Raw genomic sequence first — 15,737 nt, forward strand, 5'->3', positions numbered from 1 at the left:
TCCTGTCTAAAACTATATGTATAAGAAACAGGAATGAAACTGAAAAAAAGAGAAAATGATGCTCCTATATATATAGGATTCCTCCTATATAAATTGTTCATATATATAATATATATATATATATATATATATATATATATATATATATATATATATATATATATATACACACATATATATATATATACACGCGCGCGCGTGTGCTTGTACTGTGTAGCAAAGTAATTAGTAGTTTTTAATTGATCCTAATACAGAAAATGAGGTCAAAATTATAACGATTTCTATTAAATAGATATTCTGTAAAAGAAATACGCACGAAAACATATAATAATTTTAATATATATATATATATATATATATATATATATATATATATATATATATATATATATATATACATACATATATATTTATATATAAACAATTTCTAAAATATATTTCTCTTTTTTATACATACGAACGAATTATATGTTTATATATACATAAATATGAATATATACACATACAATTTTCAATGTATGGTCAAATAAAAATGGTTGACTTTGCTTTAAAAACGTGTGTTCAAATCAACAATGAAGATTCGCATATATCGAATTTGAGATTGCAGATAAAACTGAATAAATATAGCAAATGAGTATACGTGTATATACACATACCTCATTTGCTAAAAGTGAAAGATAAACATTCTGAATTTATAACCAATATTTTAAAATATAAATCTCATATTAGAGAAACATTTCTTCAGACTGTTTGTCATTTCTCTTACATAGCATTACTGAAAAAATGATTTTGTCCGTCTTTTTGTTCATTATTTAATTCCATGATCCATTTTTAGCACACCAAATACAATTAAATTAGGAAGAAACAAGAAAAAAATAGATCAATATCAATTTTTTTTTGAACAGTCAATTCTTTCTACAAATGTTCATTTATCTTATAAATAGCGTTGTGAATGATGTAAATATTACAACTAGTTTGTAAAAACTTGAGGTATCAACTACGAAAGACCATCAATACATGTTGCGAAATTAATATATTTCAAAAGTGTGCTTTGACGAAACATGAAACTGTTGTGATATATATATAAACGAGAGTTTATGATCGCCATTGGCGAACGTACCTTATCATTATTAAGACGTAATCGTTACACATTACTTTTTTTCAGTGCAGTAGCACAACTGCACGACAATGTTGGTCATATCTAGTTCGATATCTTGTATATACAATGCAATGAAAAATCATTATCGAGAACTACTCGAACTGGATCTTGTGTAACGACGGTGTCGATGTCGAGGGTTCCCCGGTGGACTTCGCGATCGAGTTCTTATCCTGCGCCTCGGTGGTCGCGGGCTTCTACGGCGATTCATGAGCGGCGAACGTCTGCGATAACGTGGCGGGGTGTTTCTACCACCGCCTCCCCATCGTGGTGGGGCGCGCCTACCCATGCCCGGCGACATACGGCGCATCGGCAACGGTCGGGGCTTCGGCAATAATACTGGAGCAGCCGTGATTTCTTGGCCGTCTATTTGCCCTGTGAACAGGTCGACGCAAGATGCGTTAGCATGACAATAAAATGGTCTAAGTACGAAATCGATATGACGTATAAATCGCGTTTTACCTCCGTCCATGTGTTTCATCGCGTTTTCGGCTTCATCCGCTGTTTCGAATTCGACATAGGCAAATCCCCTACCCTGATTGGGATGAAGCTTATCCAAAGAGTAGTCAACCATCTTTATTTGACCATACGCGGAAAATATCTCTATGACATGATCTTTGGTGACGTTCCGTGTTAGATGGCCGATGTGTATTTTTGTTGGCCTAGGAATCGGCGAACGCTCTCTACGCTTCCTACGTGGGGAGGGAGATCTGCAAAATTAAGAAAATGATTATTAACTTGATAATTAATTATAAGCAAGAAAAGATTAGAGCCAATTTTATAACAAATACAATACCTGGATCGTGCTTTTTGTTTAGCTTTTTCGGGAACAGCATTATTTCCTTTCTTTCTCTCTTTATCGCGATCCCTATCCTTGTCCCTATCCCTTTCCCTTTCTCTTTCTTTATCCCTCTCCTTCTCCTTATTGTCATGTCTCCGCGAGGCATCGACGCTTTTGCTACGACTTCTCTTTCTCCCTCGCTCCCTGGAACTGGCTGAAGAGCTAGCAGAACTACTAGATGAACTACTGGAAGAGGAGCTTGATCTAGAACTACTGCCACTGCTAGAGCTTGAAGATCCTGAACTGCTATCTGATGAGCTATCGAATATATTTTCACATATATGAATTAATAAAATATAATTCAAAATATTGGATAGTTTAAATGTTAGAACAATCGGTCATCGAACGAAAGGTCTAGGTTTAACTTTTAGTTACGCAAGAACTTTTGAATATGAAAAAATATTCCATTGCGATGAAAACACATAAACATGAGTAAATTCAACATTATTAACCAACGTGATAACCAAGATGGAATCAAATAGTTGTAAACCCAAGATTTAACCCTCCATCTGTATACAGGGGTCTACGGCGTCTGAGTCAAAATGATATCTGCTCGTAACTGTAAAGCTTGCAAGCCTGCCAGAAAATATTAAATAAACGATGTTTATCAAAGTGACTATAAAATCGTCGACTACGGCTACGGTCAACGTGACGCTACAAATGCTTTGGAGCGTTCTTCTTCTCCTTCTTTCTTCATTGAAAGAAAAGAGAAGAGGAATGCTTCGAAGCATTTGTAGCGTCACGTTGACCGTAGCCTACAACGTACAAATGTTTTGTGATTTTTTTCAGATTTTAAATATTTTAAGGTAGGGAAAGAAAGCGTTGAATGTGATAGACCCACGTATTACGCTCCGAGTGCAAAAAAACGTATACAGACAGAAGGGTTAATAACGTTTTTATTATCGTTTGTAGCATTACCCACCTAGATCCACTGCTGGAAGAAGATGCCGCCCGTTTCTTCCGTTCCTTCTCTCTGCCTCTCTCCTTCTTGTTCTCCTTATCCGTAGCTTCGGAGTCGCTCTTACCCGTGCTGTCCTTTCGGCTCCGTGCCCTGAATAACAAAACAGCGGGCGTGAAAGGGAGAAAAATAAAGGGTTAAAATCCAAACAAAATTTTCCACAACCGTCGATTTCGCGTAACGTGACACGGTTACTCACATGATTATTGTTGAAAGAACCTCCTGACCGCACTCACGGGATAAAGGATTTCAGCTCCGCGACGAAGCCGGATGGTACGCCGGACTGTATGCCGCGGGAGCACGCCAGTAATGGCGGACTACCGGAACACGAAGCCGACGTTACGACGTTTTGTCGCAAGTAACGCGCCCACCGCGCTCGAAACTACGTTGGTCGGGAGAGAACGTCCAGACGAAGAGACTCAACCGCGTGACGCTGCCGAATTATTTTATTAAAACATCCTTGGCGCGCGTAAAGAACGAACGATACATCCACCGTGGGACCGTCGTGGCATTGGCACAACTGATCACTGATGTCGTCGGTGTCGTCAGTGTCGTCCAAATTCATCATCCGGCGTAGAATCCGGCGCCATCCAACGCGCCAACTACCGCGCGAGACGTCATTGGGTCTGTTCGCGTTGCTTGCACTTTTTGCACTCAGTATCTTCGCTTTCTCTCTCTCCAACGGCCGAATATATATTTATCTCATTTCAAGTGCAAAAATGTTTGGGGATTTCAAGCAACGCGAACAAGCCTACTGGATGCATTCAGCGGGAAAAGCAGCTTAGTGATTCTTTATTATGATTGGTTTCTACACTTAAATCCGGAAAAGAACCGAAGGCAGGAGCCAATCATATTGAAGAATCACTAAGCTAATTGGTTGATTTGTTTATGCTTTGTACTGCATTTTATAATATTCTTATGTCTTATATATATTTATACATCTTGTTTTTTGTTCTTTTTCTTAATTGTACGTTATATTTAATTATTATTTCTAATTCCGATTCTCCCCTAATATTAGTATTTTTTCTTATTTCTAATAAAAAAATATATAGTAAAAATAAACTAATGATTTTAATGATAATGATTTAATAATGATCTAATTTTATGATTTTATTAATGATTTCTTTTTAGAAAAAATCATATATATTTTTAGATAGAAGTAAAGAGGTGTAGCAAGTGTAGAAAGTAGACATTCGCAAACTTTTTCTGATAGGTTTCAGAACGCAGCAATGCAAATGATATCGATATCGATGTTCCAACTTATATTGAAGAAAAATATTTTATCTTTTTGTTCGCGAATATGCAAGCTATACATTATCGTGACTCTGCTGCATATATATATATACAATAATAAAAGAAAGTAATATAATAAATAATTTCTGTTTTATTATATGATTCTTTTCCGACATGGTTTATTGTTTATTGATCGTTATGTCACATTTATTGTTAACGAATTATATCTTCTCATTGAATTTATATATTTCTCAGAATGAATACAGTCTTTTTACAAAATATAACATTTGTTTTTCTACCTTCCTTTGTTTTTGTTAATACGGAAAAGGAAGCAAGTAGTTTACTTCCGGTTTAGTATAATAGTTACGTGATTGGACGTTAGGTCTCTCAATTGTTGCAATCACTTTTGAACGTGGTACAGCTTAGCGATGTTTGTGCATGTTTGTTGCAAATTTAAGTGACTACCAGAGCGTATAAGAAGTTGATTGGTTTATTTGTTTGATTTGTTATTTTATCCTGCAGTTTTGATTCCATTCAAGTTTGATCGAGTTCGAGTAACATGACATCCACAATGAGACCTCAAACTCCTATCAAACTTTCACCAAGGAATCCTGGTGATGTGTATCCTCATGATTTACAATTGTATCAGAACGTTCCGTTTGGAGAGGTAACGTTGAACGAGCTGGAAGAAATCTGTGAAACACGCCTGAAAGGTTAATTTAAATTCCACACTTTAGTTTTATTTATTTATGTTATATATGTGTTAATATAGTGTTAATTTCTTTCCATATTTAATTAATGTGTTTTTATATAATGTTTCATAGTTCTCTCTTTGGTGGAACGTATCCACTTAAAAAAACTAACAATGTCAGTGTCACAACGCAAAGCTGCCTTGGTTGAGAAATTGCGTGAAGAAGGAATGGACAAATTTGCAACATTAGTTGATAGCCCTGGATGTAAATCACACACTGACACGGATATATGTGCCAGAAGAAACGATCATATATCTCACCTTATATTAAGATCCGTAGTTGCTTTCAATGCGTTCAAGAAACACTGGTTTTTAAAGCAAGAAGCTAGGCTGTTCAAGTGGAGATTTTCTTCATTAGACAATGAAGGGGTCAGGCAGTTCATGTGCGTTAACAACTTTGTCTTTACACCGGTTGGTTATTGCTTGTTGCAACATTTTAGATTTAATGTTTCTCATATATTGGATCAATTAATTCTCAGTTGTTTCCAGATTAGCCAGAGCGAAAAGGAAGATATCAGGGAATATCTTCGAATATCTTCTCCACATGTTAGCGACATTGACAGCACACAATTTTACAGGATACCTTTTTCTCATGTAGCCAGTTTAATTAAAAAACGTAAGGTTTTCATTATGCAAGGCGAAGCTTTTATAACTGAACAAGAAATGGCATTCGTGTTTGTGTCGCACTTTAGGAGAATTCTCATATCGGGTTTCGAAGTAAGTATGAACATGATGAACGTGAATTTATCAACTGTTACTGTTTTCTACTTTATCATTACATTGCCAGATTGCACGCGAAGCTAGAGCCAATTTGTACAATGATGAAAGGTTCACTCGCATTTTTGCCAATTTAGAAAATGTTATTCATACTGAGAGTACCATACTGGTACAGGAACCAGAGATACTGCAATACGTTTCGCTTAATCAGTTGGATATGGTAAACATACGTTGCTTACTTAATATTTAATCATGAATTTTGTATAACTAATAATGTGAGTTTTTTTTTTATCTTACAAGACGTACATGCCCAAACTTCGTAATAATACCACTATTTGCTGTTTGCCTATAGCTTGCAGAAACCTCTTATCCTCTCTGTATGAGAGTGCTCCATAGAGTGCTGAAGAAGGATCATCATCTTACACATGGTGGTAGAATACAGTACGGTTTGTTCCTGAAGGGCATAGGCATCTCTTTCTCCGACTCAATGACTTTTTGGAAAGGTGAATTCATGAAAAAAATGGACGAAGCTACATTTATCAAAGAAAAACATAGTTATAACATAAGATTTAACTATGGGCTGGAAGGTAGTCGACGAGATTATCAGCCTTACACATGTCAAAAAATTATGGAGTCGAGCGTTGGACCTAGAGATAATCACGGATGCCCTTTTAAACACATGTTGCATGATATACTTGAAGATGAACTTACTGATTGCGGGTTTAACGCGTTGGGTAAGCATCAAAATATTTAATTTATACAATCATAATGTGAATTCTTTTGTCTGTTAACTAATTCACTAAACCAGAGAGATCAACGATAATGGAATTGTCCAAGAACGGTCAATATTCTGCAGCATGTAACAAGTGTTATGAAATTAAACATAATTGTTTTAACGACACTTTGTTTAAACATCCAAACATATATTTTAATGAGAGTGTGAAACATCGCATTTCAGATCATTATGGTGAGATTTATTTCGTTATTTTTTGTGTATCAAACAATTTACTATTTTATATAAAATTTAAAGTTACATTAAAATTAAACATCTAGATCCGGAAACAGGAGATGCATATTAATCATTATACAAAATGAGAATATTGGAGAAGTCAGAGCTGTTAGGACCGTTGCAAGTTATATTTAATATCATCAACAGAATGTATAACGTTGTTTACACAGATCCCTGATTGTAAATATATATATATATATATGTATGTATATATATAAATGCTAATTTATTTAAAACTAAAATATTGAATATTCTCAAAATATTTCTCAAGACGGATAAGCAATTGACACACTGACTTAGCTAATTTCATCTTGCTAATAACTTATCAGAATTAATAAGTTTTCAGCAATTTTTTCGATTTAAAATCAGATTATTTTTACTTTAGTTGCCAATATAATATGAATGAGTAATAAGCATTTCTTAACACTGAAAAGAATAGTTGTTTCCAATTTTAAAGTTAATTTAATTAGTAGTTTTAGTTAATTTTAATAACTCATATTTAAATAGCTAATATATTTAAAATTTATTAAGCGTAATGTGAAACATTGTAAAAACACGTGCGTTGATGCTGGATACATCTTCATGCAGTATTTTTGTTTAATTGAGATGTAGACACTTTAATTTGAATAAAATATTTCTTTTTTTTTTTACAAATTCAAAAACGCGTTTAGTCCATCGATAACGTGACCTTTTCTCTTTTTCTTCAACAAAATAATAGGCTTAATAGAAAAACAAAAAACGTCACATCAAAAAATATTACCACGATACAACACAGTATAATTTACTATGTTTCATGATTTTTATTCTGTAGATTGCTGCGACGATACGTAAGTACCGAATGATATATGTATGTACATTTAAGTGATAGAAGTAACGAGCAATATTTATGTACAAATACACCGAATTATAAACACTTAACACTCGCCATACCTTACGCATTATTACCTTAGTCAATTCGTAACGTTGTACCGTTGTCTCATTAAATGCTATTTTAAGCAAGACTACACGATTGAATAGTACGGGGAAATTTTTGGCACAGTTTGTTATATCTTAATAGAAACAAAAAATGAATCTGTTAAAACGAAACCTAAATGTAGCTTATCAAGAGACACGGAAGAAATGCTTATAATCCTCGTTATATAACATTTGTGTCTGTAGTCAAGCAGTCGTTATACCAAATGCATAAATTTTTGTTTCAATCTAAAAAATATTCGATGTTTGACGTCAAAATGATATGTGTCGTGTAACACTAAGTCGATTCCAGTCGTGAATCGAGTGCGTACGCAAAATTCAATTAATATCGCGTTGCAGTCTGTTAGCAATGTAATTATAGCCGATAATTATTGGCTTCCTATACACATACACCACAGAGAAACTATCATGCAATTTCAAAAGCGGGATGTATATCACAAATTTAACAGCAGCGATGGATGCAGCAATGGATTTATGCAATGCGTATATTACAATTCTCTTCTTTTTTTTTTTAACAAAATCAAAATAGTTTTTATTTTTTTACGTCTGCGTATATATTATGAACAGCCATCCCTGTATACAATTGAGAAAACTAGAACTGTACTTTCCACTCTTCTGAAAATGCATTCTTCTCATTCGCACGTTAATTTTTTATACACTCATACCTTTTTCTCTTTCACATTCTCTTCTGCGCGCGAACCTTTTATATAGAAATAAAATATGTTAGTGGGCACATCGATAAAATCATCATTTATAACAAACAAGTCAAATTATAAAGTCTTATATTTTTTTTATCATTTACGTATAAATATTGTTAAATATGTATATTAAAAATTTGCTACATATTCCACGATTATTTTACACAGATTTGTTATTCTATCCCGATAATGACTTAAGTTGGTTAAGTAAACTCCTTTTTTTTTTTCATTTTCACAATGGACTTCTCTGGTATCCGAAGAGTTAATAAGGATGTAATCAAGTAATCCCTAGTATTTTTCTCATTTATCAAATCATGCACCTTATCGGCAATTGAGATATGAACAAGAAAAAAAAAGAGAGAAAGAAAAGGATGACGTTGGATTAACATTGTATTCTATAGGAGGATGAGTCACGGTGTCATTGTATAAAAATCTAAACTGACCTTAAACGTGTACTAAAAAATATAATTGCTTCTGTCAAGCGAGAGGACCGATTATCGGCGATGGTTCCAATAAAGGTCAACCTCTGTGCGCTCGGGATATACTTTCGTTGACGCCTCCGTGACTCATTAATTCGGATCGTCAGTCGGACCGAACGCTGTTAATTCTCGACGTAACGAACATGCTTTGCTGCTACGCACATGGAATCTATTTTTCATTAACAACGACTAAATGATATTACTAATACGACAGGACATTCGTGTGCCGTTGATACATCTTGTAAAATGCAAGTTCTATACTGTCGTACCGTAAGATTCCACTGCCGAAGGAAGAATTAGAGAAATAAAGATTCGTTGTGCATTTACTGCTTCGTGTAAATTCACAACGTATTAAATGCGTCGACGGACCGACCTCCTCGCCGAGAATGAATGCTATGTACTGTCAATCGCGATATGATTCTCGCGCGCGAGCGCACACACATCACTGATGGCGATTTCTCAGGTACGCACACTGCGTGTATCCTGATTGCTGTGGCAAGTCCAATATGTATCCTGATTACTGTGGCAAGTTCAATGCTCGTGTATTCGTAAGAATAATCCCATGGCGATAAACGAAACTGAAGAACCAGCCGCGGTTTACGTTTACTGCCCACGTGCAGTGTTAAACGCGCGTAACTGCATCGATCGCGGAAGAATTCAGACGGATATCTCGTAAACGGCATACATCCTTTCCTCGTTGGAACGTAAGACGTGCAGACTACTCGGCGGCTCTCGTAGAATCTCCGTCCAGCCGCAGGATGGTGCGGAGACCGGAAAGGTGGGCTATACGGATATTTCATAGTTCATATCGTATACGCTCGCGCGGTCCGGTGTCGGTGTGGTCGGTCTCTGTGACCTCGGATCGTTGGGCGCCGAAACCATCTCCATAGAGTCGGTCATCTCCAAGGCTCTGACAAAGGACATCGGTCGACGCCGGGCGTCTCCCGAGGTCGGTGTGGTCGGTGTTGCCATCGTGGTCGCTTTCCGTTTGACCTGCGGCGACTGGTGCGGTTGATGCGGCGGGAAGACGGGCACTCCACCCCTCATGGCTGGATGATACGCCGCCCTAGGAGCGTTCGTCGTGTATTGCGACTGTTGAGTTGGACTCGTGGGATTGGAGCGATAGTAGTCGTACGGCGGGGGCGGTCGATGGGAGGGCGATTGATGCGGCGCCCCGCTCACCGCTCCACCAGGGGGTGGACCTGGATAGCTGCCGGGTGAGTTGTCCTTCCACATGTAAACACCGCGCTGCGGCGAACCTGCCAGTTCGCGTATGTTGTCGACCGTGTTGTTGGTTCTCGAATATGGATGATCGGTGCCCTGTCGCACGAGCTCGCTCTCCGACAGGAAACGCCGCTGCGGGCTGTAGCCAGTAATGACGGTACCGGGAACGCCGACTCCCGTATTGTTTCCCTGCTGTATATCGTAATACGTCGGCGCTTCGTTCACACCTATGAAATCTGGCCGACGAACCTGCGTCGGTGTACCCGGGTTTGATCTGTAACAGACACAGCGAATCTTAGATCCCCCGAGATCCTCCGCGGCGCAAGATGCTTTCGATAACTCGACAAATGCACAGTACAGTGAACCAAGATGAATATGCGAGTGCTTGAGCATTGTAGCCATACAAATACGGCTCTGGCGAGACATACAGGAGAGAGAGCAGCGCATCATTCCTGTTAAGAAATTAGCATCTATTCAAGAAACATAAAAGATAGCGAACCTAAGAAATGTATGTGTAGCAGTGTCTCGTGTAATGTGTGTATGTTGTGTGTGTGTCTTATGTGTATATATTTTTACAACCATGTTTTTCTATATATACAAAGATATATATATGCAAGAAAGCATAATTGTAAACTACGGTATGTCCTCGTAGGATGAAGTTCGTGTTTACCTGCAGTAGGTTGCAACATGATGGTAGAAAGCAGCTCCTTGCAGTTACCACCCCCTGCAGTGGGACACAAACTTATCTATATACCATATATCTTGTAATATGTACATGCAGAGAGACTAATCCTCTACAATATTTATTGTAAGCTACATTGCGTAATTTTCCTTTTTGACACGTTCCTTCGTCCTCCGGAAGGTGAGAACAGTGGTGACAGAAGAGGAGGAGAAAGAAGAGCAAGAGTGAGGTGTTTGACAGTGAGGGACAGGAGATCTTGACAAAACAGGCCGACATCATATCGAAGGGTAGCAAAAAGGATATCATATAGAGGTATATCGTTCACTTTGTATTGGCAGCGTGCTTAAGAGATGCATTGTAACTATTACTAGTGTGGCGCTTCCCTCTTGCTCTCTACATTGAGATAATTTTGTGCAATGTGAAAATCGCGATATATATATAGTTAAATATAATAAATCTGAAATTGTATTTAAGTATTCGAATAAGAATCGACCAAATGTTAGCACTCAAATTAATTGGATTATCAATATTTCATTATTTTTGTATTACGTGTAAATGTGTTTACATTAGAAGATAATTTTCTTTTTTATCGAGCTAATATATTCTTTGATTTTTCTTTCGGTAATGCATAAGTATGATGTACCTTCGTATAGGGCTGGATATGGCAAGCGGAGTAGGTACTCCAATAGCTTTGATACGTTGTTGCATCGTCGGGCTGGCGCCACCCTGACGCTGAGGAATCGTGGCGGGCGAACCACTCGTCTCCGGCGATAACGGGTCGGGAGTGTGACTTCGAGATCCGTTCATCCCTCTGTGAATATGATGTACATAAGTATCGCGCCAGAGCATTTCGCGCGTTGAAAATCGTTGTTACATTTATCCGCAAGTACCTCGGCCTTGGATGTGGACTGCCTCTAGGATAATGTATTGGATGGCGAAGCTGCGACGGCGGAGGATGCCTGGGAGATTCGTTGTTCTCCACAGGTGGCAGGAAGAAATTGCTTTTGGAACCGTGTCTTTGCAACGGTGGCGTAGGTTCGCAGTCCGCAGACTGAGACGCCGTCGGTTCCATGTCTGTATCCGATCCATCTCGTCCAGGAGATAACTGTAAAGACGAATCAATGATGTTATCAATCACGTCAGAGAAACAATTTCAAATATATTATATTTCTCTCTGTAATATACATTACATATATTTCCTATGAATATTAGGATATCAGTTTGGATCAATGGGATATGCATAAACCGTAGGAAAAAATCAGTAAAGGCATCTTAGGACTCTGAATTGAACGGTACTGATAGATGAGGTATCATCGCTGCAACTCATACTCTACAGATGTAGTGAAAAAGACGTAAATATATGTATTAATTAATTTCTATAGTAAAATTTCTATACTAGATATACTACGAAGCTAAGGAATTGCATACACAACTGTTTACATTGTTTACAATTACTGTAATAGTGTGGTACAACTATGCTAGCCATGCTGTACATGCTTGAAAATTGCGTATAAGTAGAAGAGTGTTTATAGAAGAATGCTTCAGATATAGGCTTCGTCCAAAATTTGTCTAATAACTGTGCTAGTGAATAGTAAAAAAGGATACAAATCATAATAACAATACAAGCTCCAGATTCCGAATTGAAGTCACGTTGTTTACAAAGTAAGATAAGCGAGACTGCGCTAGCTCTTACCTTATTGTAAGCATTTGAACTGGCATTTCTAACACCATTGCTGCTATCCATGTAGGTCTTTACCTGGTTCTCACTGCCTATAGTAGATATCTCTGACGCACACGCTCCACGTCGCTTCCCTGAATACTTATCAGGCTTAAGTAAGCTGCAAATCACAGAGAAAATTCATTATAACAAAATAACTTCTGCGTACAGTATTAATTTTACAATACCTTGGCTCCTTGCAATACCTTGGGTATTGTGGTCCGAATTGTGTGTAACAGCAGTTGCGCAGACAACCACGAGAAAAAGGATTGTAGCCTCCGTTAAATTTGCCTGTTACCTGTTCGTTCGTGGTACGTCCTCTGGATACGAGGACTACGTGAAAGCCGGTCAGTCCAAAGATTGGAATGAATAAGAGCATTACCACTCCCATGAGGATGAGACTGTGCGAAAGTTAAGGATCTTACAAAATCGACAATGGAAATCGACGTAATCCTTACAACTGTGCGGCCTGTATTTTATGAGTATTTTGGATATAATTCTTCTACGTAAAGGATACGCAACAATGGTATTAACTTCGCTCAACTGCTCTTTATGCTCCAGTAAGTAATATAGACAGAACCCAAATATACTGGTCATATGACAACTGAGCGACAGAAGAAAAAAGAAGAAGTATCTGTAGTTCCTCCTACCAATGCAGTTATTTACCCACGGGCAGTGATGGTCGAATGTCTAAAAATATAGAGGTTTGTTAAGGTACCCTTCCCTAAATTTGTTCCCAACAAACGTTTGACAAGAGAAAACAAACGTACCTCGATACAATGATTGCAGACACTGCAATGTGAGCAACGTGGAGGTCGATAAAACTTGCAGGTGACGCACCACTTCATGCGCACGGTGATGCCGTTGATCTCCACGCTCTTGTACAACGGAGCACGGAAGTCATCCTCCCGGTCTTCGTCAGGAGGCGCTTTAACAAAAAATAATCATTACACTCCGTATCCGTGACTCGTCGTCGTAAAGTGGAGTAAGTATAAATATCTCGTGTGTGTCAAGTTACCTTTTGGTATAACACCGGGATCCATAAACGTCGCCAGGGAGAAGTTGATCACTACGAAGAAGGTGATGACTCCTTGCAGAGCCGGTACCCACAAGCCCAAGTGAGAGACATAGTAATTCGAGCATCTGCGAAACGAAACACGTGAGTTTCAGCTGCGAGATTCTCCGAGAGCGAAGAGGAGCTCCGTTTCGACGAGAGCAGGCGGCGGAGGAGAGGCGGAGAGAGAGGAGAAGAGAGAAGAGGGAAAGAGAGAGAGAGAGAGGGACAACTTACGGGAAGATGAAGAAGAGCGCCGTGGTGACGAGTAGGACCGTCCACGCGAACGTAGCTGGCAGATACCTCGTCTTCACATCGCATTTCGGCATTCTGCACGCTCCCGCTCTTCCGGTGGCACACACGATCAGCGCGAGTCACTAACGGACAGGATTTCTGCTAGCAGGAAACATGGCCGCGTCCATCGCGAGCTCGGCTCACTTGCGACACGTACGTGCTGCGGCGAGGGCGGCCGCGCATTCTAGCTGCCGTTCCGTTCCGGGGCGTCGCGCGCCACGATTCGGGAGTCCTCCCCGGTTCCCGGCCCTCACTCGCGCGTCATCCCGGATCCCGGCCGCGCGGAAACGTCGGCGTCGGCGGCGCTCTATCAATATTTAAAGGGCCAGCTCGCGGGTATACGGAGTTATCCGAGAGCGACGAGCACACCACCACGGTGACATACATATATAGCGCGCAACGCGCATCTCGCTCCCTCGCTCCTGCAGAATCTCGAGTCTCGCGCTGCAGCGCGCGTGTCAATCCCCCCCCCTCCCTTGCCCCCCTTTCCTTTTTGCTCCGTGTGCTCCGTGTATTTTGCCCCTGCGCTTTCCTATACTGCGAGTATTCCACCAGATCGGATCGACGGCAACTTCAGGCCGCGTTTGACGTTTGCGCTTTGCGCCTTCCCGATTGCGTCTATTTATTGCAATAAATATATTTATATATTATATTAGGCCAATTCTTTTTAGTGACACAAGTCGACACAATTATTCATTGAATGCCAAGAAGGATAGAACGATGTTTGTGTCGACTTGTGTCACTAAAAAGAATTGGCACGTTATAATGTTTATGTATTTATTTTTTATTGCATTCATTATTATTTTTCCCCTTCATATACATATATATCGTAGATGGTAAAATCTGAGAAGAAATATGTATACTCTTATAATAATAATAATAATCTAAAAAGGATGCAGTATTGAATACGTCGAATAGCCTTATCATCTATAAACAGAGATATCGAGTATCGATGTTGTTTACAATATGCGAATACTATTCTGTCGAGTATCGATAAGGGCGCTCGAACGAGTCCGAGCAATGCAACAATTTCGTTGCAACAATGAAGTTTTCTTCTAAATTTTCTTTGGCGAGACTATTACTGACACTTTCAAGTTTAATGCAATTCTCTTAAAGCGCAACACAAAAATCGCATACGTACGTATTTATGTATTTAAAACGGATGAAAAGGCTGATCTTTTCGAAATGGCGCGAGAAAGGGTAAATCGCAAAGTTCGCAGAAGTGACGTCCGCGCGAGACGCGGCTGCGATTAGTCGCGGTACACGTGACAGACTCACGTGGCCGACGTCACTTCCGTTTCGCGGGTAAAATCACACGGACTGCACGGAGCAATGTTTTCAAGTGTCGGTTACTCGTCGTAGGACGTGGGACGTCGGCCGATCTTTGGAAAAATATATATCTGCTGCAGCTGTGACGCTTCGGGGCGGCAACATGCACGTGCTCAAGCGCGGTAATTTAAGATAATTTGTACAAACGCACTCGCACCCGCCGCGATTCGACGTATCCTCGCGCAAAACTGTCTTTACTGCGTTTACCACGATCTGTCCCCTCTTTAAGATTAACGTCTCTTTTTGTTGTCAGATGGACGTAAGGAACCTGTGCATTTCGACGAGATAACTGCGAGAATCGAGGCGCTATGTTACGGTCTGGACGAGTCTGTGGATCCAGTAAGCGTTCGCACATGTTACCTTTCTAACTGAAACAGAAAGGGAATCTTATCCTTTATCGCTGTTCTTTTTACTTAATTTTGCATTAATGTTTTCTTGAAAGTCAAGTTTAGCATAACTTACCCAAGATCGTTGAGAGAAATGCATTGTTATACTTTCCTTTTGCAGCCTGCAATCGCACATCGAGTTATAACCAATTTGTGCTCGGGAGTAACAACAAGCGAATTGGATAACTTTGCTGCTGAAACTGCGGTGACTATGATCAATCAACATCCGGATTACGC

At 39.2% G+C, this 15,737-nt stretch overlaps 4 protein-coding genes across 6 annotated transcripts in view; 2 read left to right on the forward strand and 2 right to left on the reverse strand.

Annotated features, from left to right (window-relative positions):
• Nucleotides 1-1,014: 1,014 nt before the first annotated feature.
• LOC112451674 (RNA-binding protein with serine-rich domain 1-A-like) lies at nucleotides 1,015-3,497 on the reverse strand. Its single transcript, XM_025011457.1, has 5 exons — nucleotides 3,155-3,497; nucleotides 2,920-3,048; nucleotides 1,953-2,255; nucleotides 1,619-1,866; nucleotides 1,015-1,531 (listed from the first exon to the last, which is right to left on the reverse strand). Coding segments are annotated over exons 1-5 (972 nt in total). The 5' UTR covers nucleotides 3,157-3,497; the 3' UTR covers nucleotides 1,015-1,241.
• A 1,074-nt stretch (nucleotides 3,498-4,571) lies between these two features.
• Nucleotides 4,572-7,007, forward strand: LOC112451672 (DNA primase large subunit-like). 2 transcript variants are annotated; one of them, XM_025011455.1, is made up of 8 exons: nucleotides 4,572-4,901; nucleotides 5,013-5,350; nucleotides 5,429-5,656; nucleotides 5,727-5,876; nucleotides 6,009-6,159; nucleotides 6,244-6,390; nucleotides 6,465-6,623; nucleotides 6,710-7,007. In XM_025011455.1, exons 1-8 carry the CDS (start codon nucleotides 4,748-4,750, stop codon nucleotides 6,733-6,735), a joined length of 1,353 nt encoding a protein of 450 aa, XP_024867223.1. In that variant the 5' UTR covers nucleotides 4,572-4,747; the 3' UTR covers nucleotides 6,736-7,007. The 2 variants fall into 2 exon arrangements, with proteins under 2 accessions (XP_024867223.1, XP_024867222.1); XM_025011454.1 differs by having other exon boundaries at nucleotides 6,009-6,390.
• Nucleotides 7,008-7,411: 404 nt separating this feature from the next.
• Nucleotides 7,412-14,189, reverse strand: LOC112451671 (palmitoyltransferase ZDHHC5). 2 transcript variants are annotated; one of them, XM_025011452.1, is made up of 9 exons: nucleotides 13,729-14,189; nucleotides 13,456-13,580; nucleotides 13,208-13,365; nucleotides 12,955-13,127; nucleotides 12,626-12,838; nucleotides 12,414-12,558; nucleotides 11,611-11,825; nucleotides 11,364-11,531; nucleotides 7,412-10,312 (listed from the first exon to the last, which is right to left on the reverse strand). In XM_025011452.1, exons 1-9 carry the CDS (start codon nucleotides 13,818-13,820, stop codon nucleotides 9,598-9,600), a joined length of 2,004 nt encoding a protein of 667 aa, XP_024867220.1. In that variant the 5' UTR covers nucleotides 13,821-14,189; the 3' UTR covers nucleotides 7,412-9,597. The 2 variants fall into 2 exon arrangements, with proteins under 2 accessions (XP_024867220.1, XP_024867221.1); XM_025011453.1 differs by having other exon boundaries at nucleotides 12,644-12,838; nucleotides 13,729-14,187.
• An 874-nt stretch (nucleotides 14,190-15,063) lies between these two features.
• The window catches only part of LOC112451686 (ribonucleoside-diphosphate reductase large subunit-like), a 3,735-nt gene continuing 3,061 nt past the window's right edge, over nucleotides 15,064-15,737 (forward strand). The window contains 3 exon segments of the mRNA XM_025011478.1: nucleotides 15,064-15,236; nucleotides 15,368-15,453; nucleotides 15,622-15,737. The exon segment at nucleotides 15,622-15,737 is cut by the window's right edge and continues 62 nt beyond it. Coding sequence (XP_024867246.1) covers nucleotides 15,218-15,236; nucleotides 15,368-15,453; nucleotides 15,622-15,737 — 221 coding nt within the window. The 5' untranslated portion in view covers nucleotides 15,064-15,217.

This window comes from Temnothorax curvispinosus, unplaced genomic scaffold (genome assembly GCF_003070985.1).
Source record: "Temnothorax curvispinosus isolate PA1 unplaced genomic scaffold, ASM307098v1 QBEX01002451.1, whole genome shotgun sequence".
In the NCBI taxonomy this organism is placed as follows: Eukaryota; Metazoa; Arthropoda; class Insecta; order Hymenoptera; family Formicidae; genus Temnothorax; species Temnothorax curvispinosus.

Bases quoted from the DNA above. Each gene is read 5' to 3' on its own strand.
- LOC112451674 (XM_025011457.1), bottom strand. The intron at 2,256-2,919 runs GTGGGTAATGCT...TATATTCGATAG, and splicing joins TCTTCCAGCAGTGGATCTAG to CTCATCAGATAGCAGTTCAG. The intron at 1,867-1,952 runs GTATTGTATTTG...TTAATTTTGCAG, and splicing joins AAACAAAAAGCACGATCCAG to ATCTCCCTCCCCACGTAGGA.
- LOC112451671 (XM_025011452.1), bottom strand. From the start codon at position 13,820: ATGCCGAAATGCGATGTGAAGACGAGGTATCTGCCAGCTACGTTCGCG. The intron at 12,839-12,954 runs GTATCCTTTACG...ACTTTCGCACAG, and splicing joins GAAGTTAATACCATTGTTGC to TCTCATCCTCATGGGAGTGG. The intron at 10,313-11,363 runs GTACATCATACT...TGTCTGTTACAG, and splicing joins ATATCCAGCCCTATACGAAG to ATCAAACCCGGGTACACCGA.
- LOC112451672 (XM_025011454.1), top strand. From the start codon at position 4,748: ATGACATCCACAATGAGACCTCAAACTCCTATCAAACTTTCACCAAGG. The intron at 5,657-5,726 runs GTAAGTATGAAC...TTACATTGCCAG, and splicing joins TTCTCATATCGGGTTTCGAA to ATTGCACGCGAAGCTAGAGC. The intron at 6,624-6,709 runs GTGAGATTTATT...TTAAACATCTAG, and splicing joins TCGCATTTCAGATCATTATG to ATCCGGAAACAGGAGATGCA.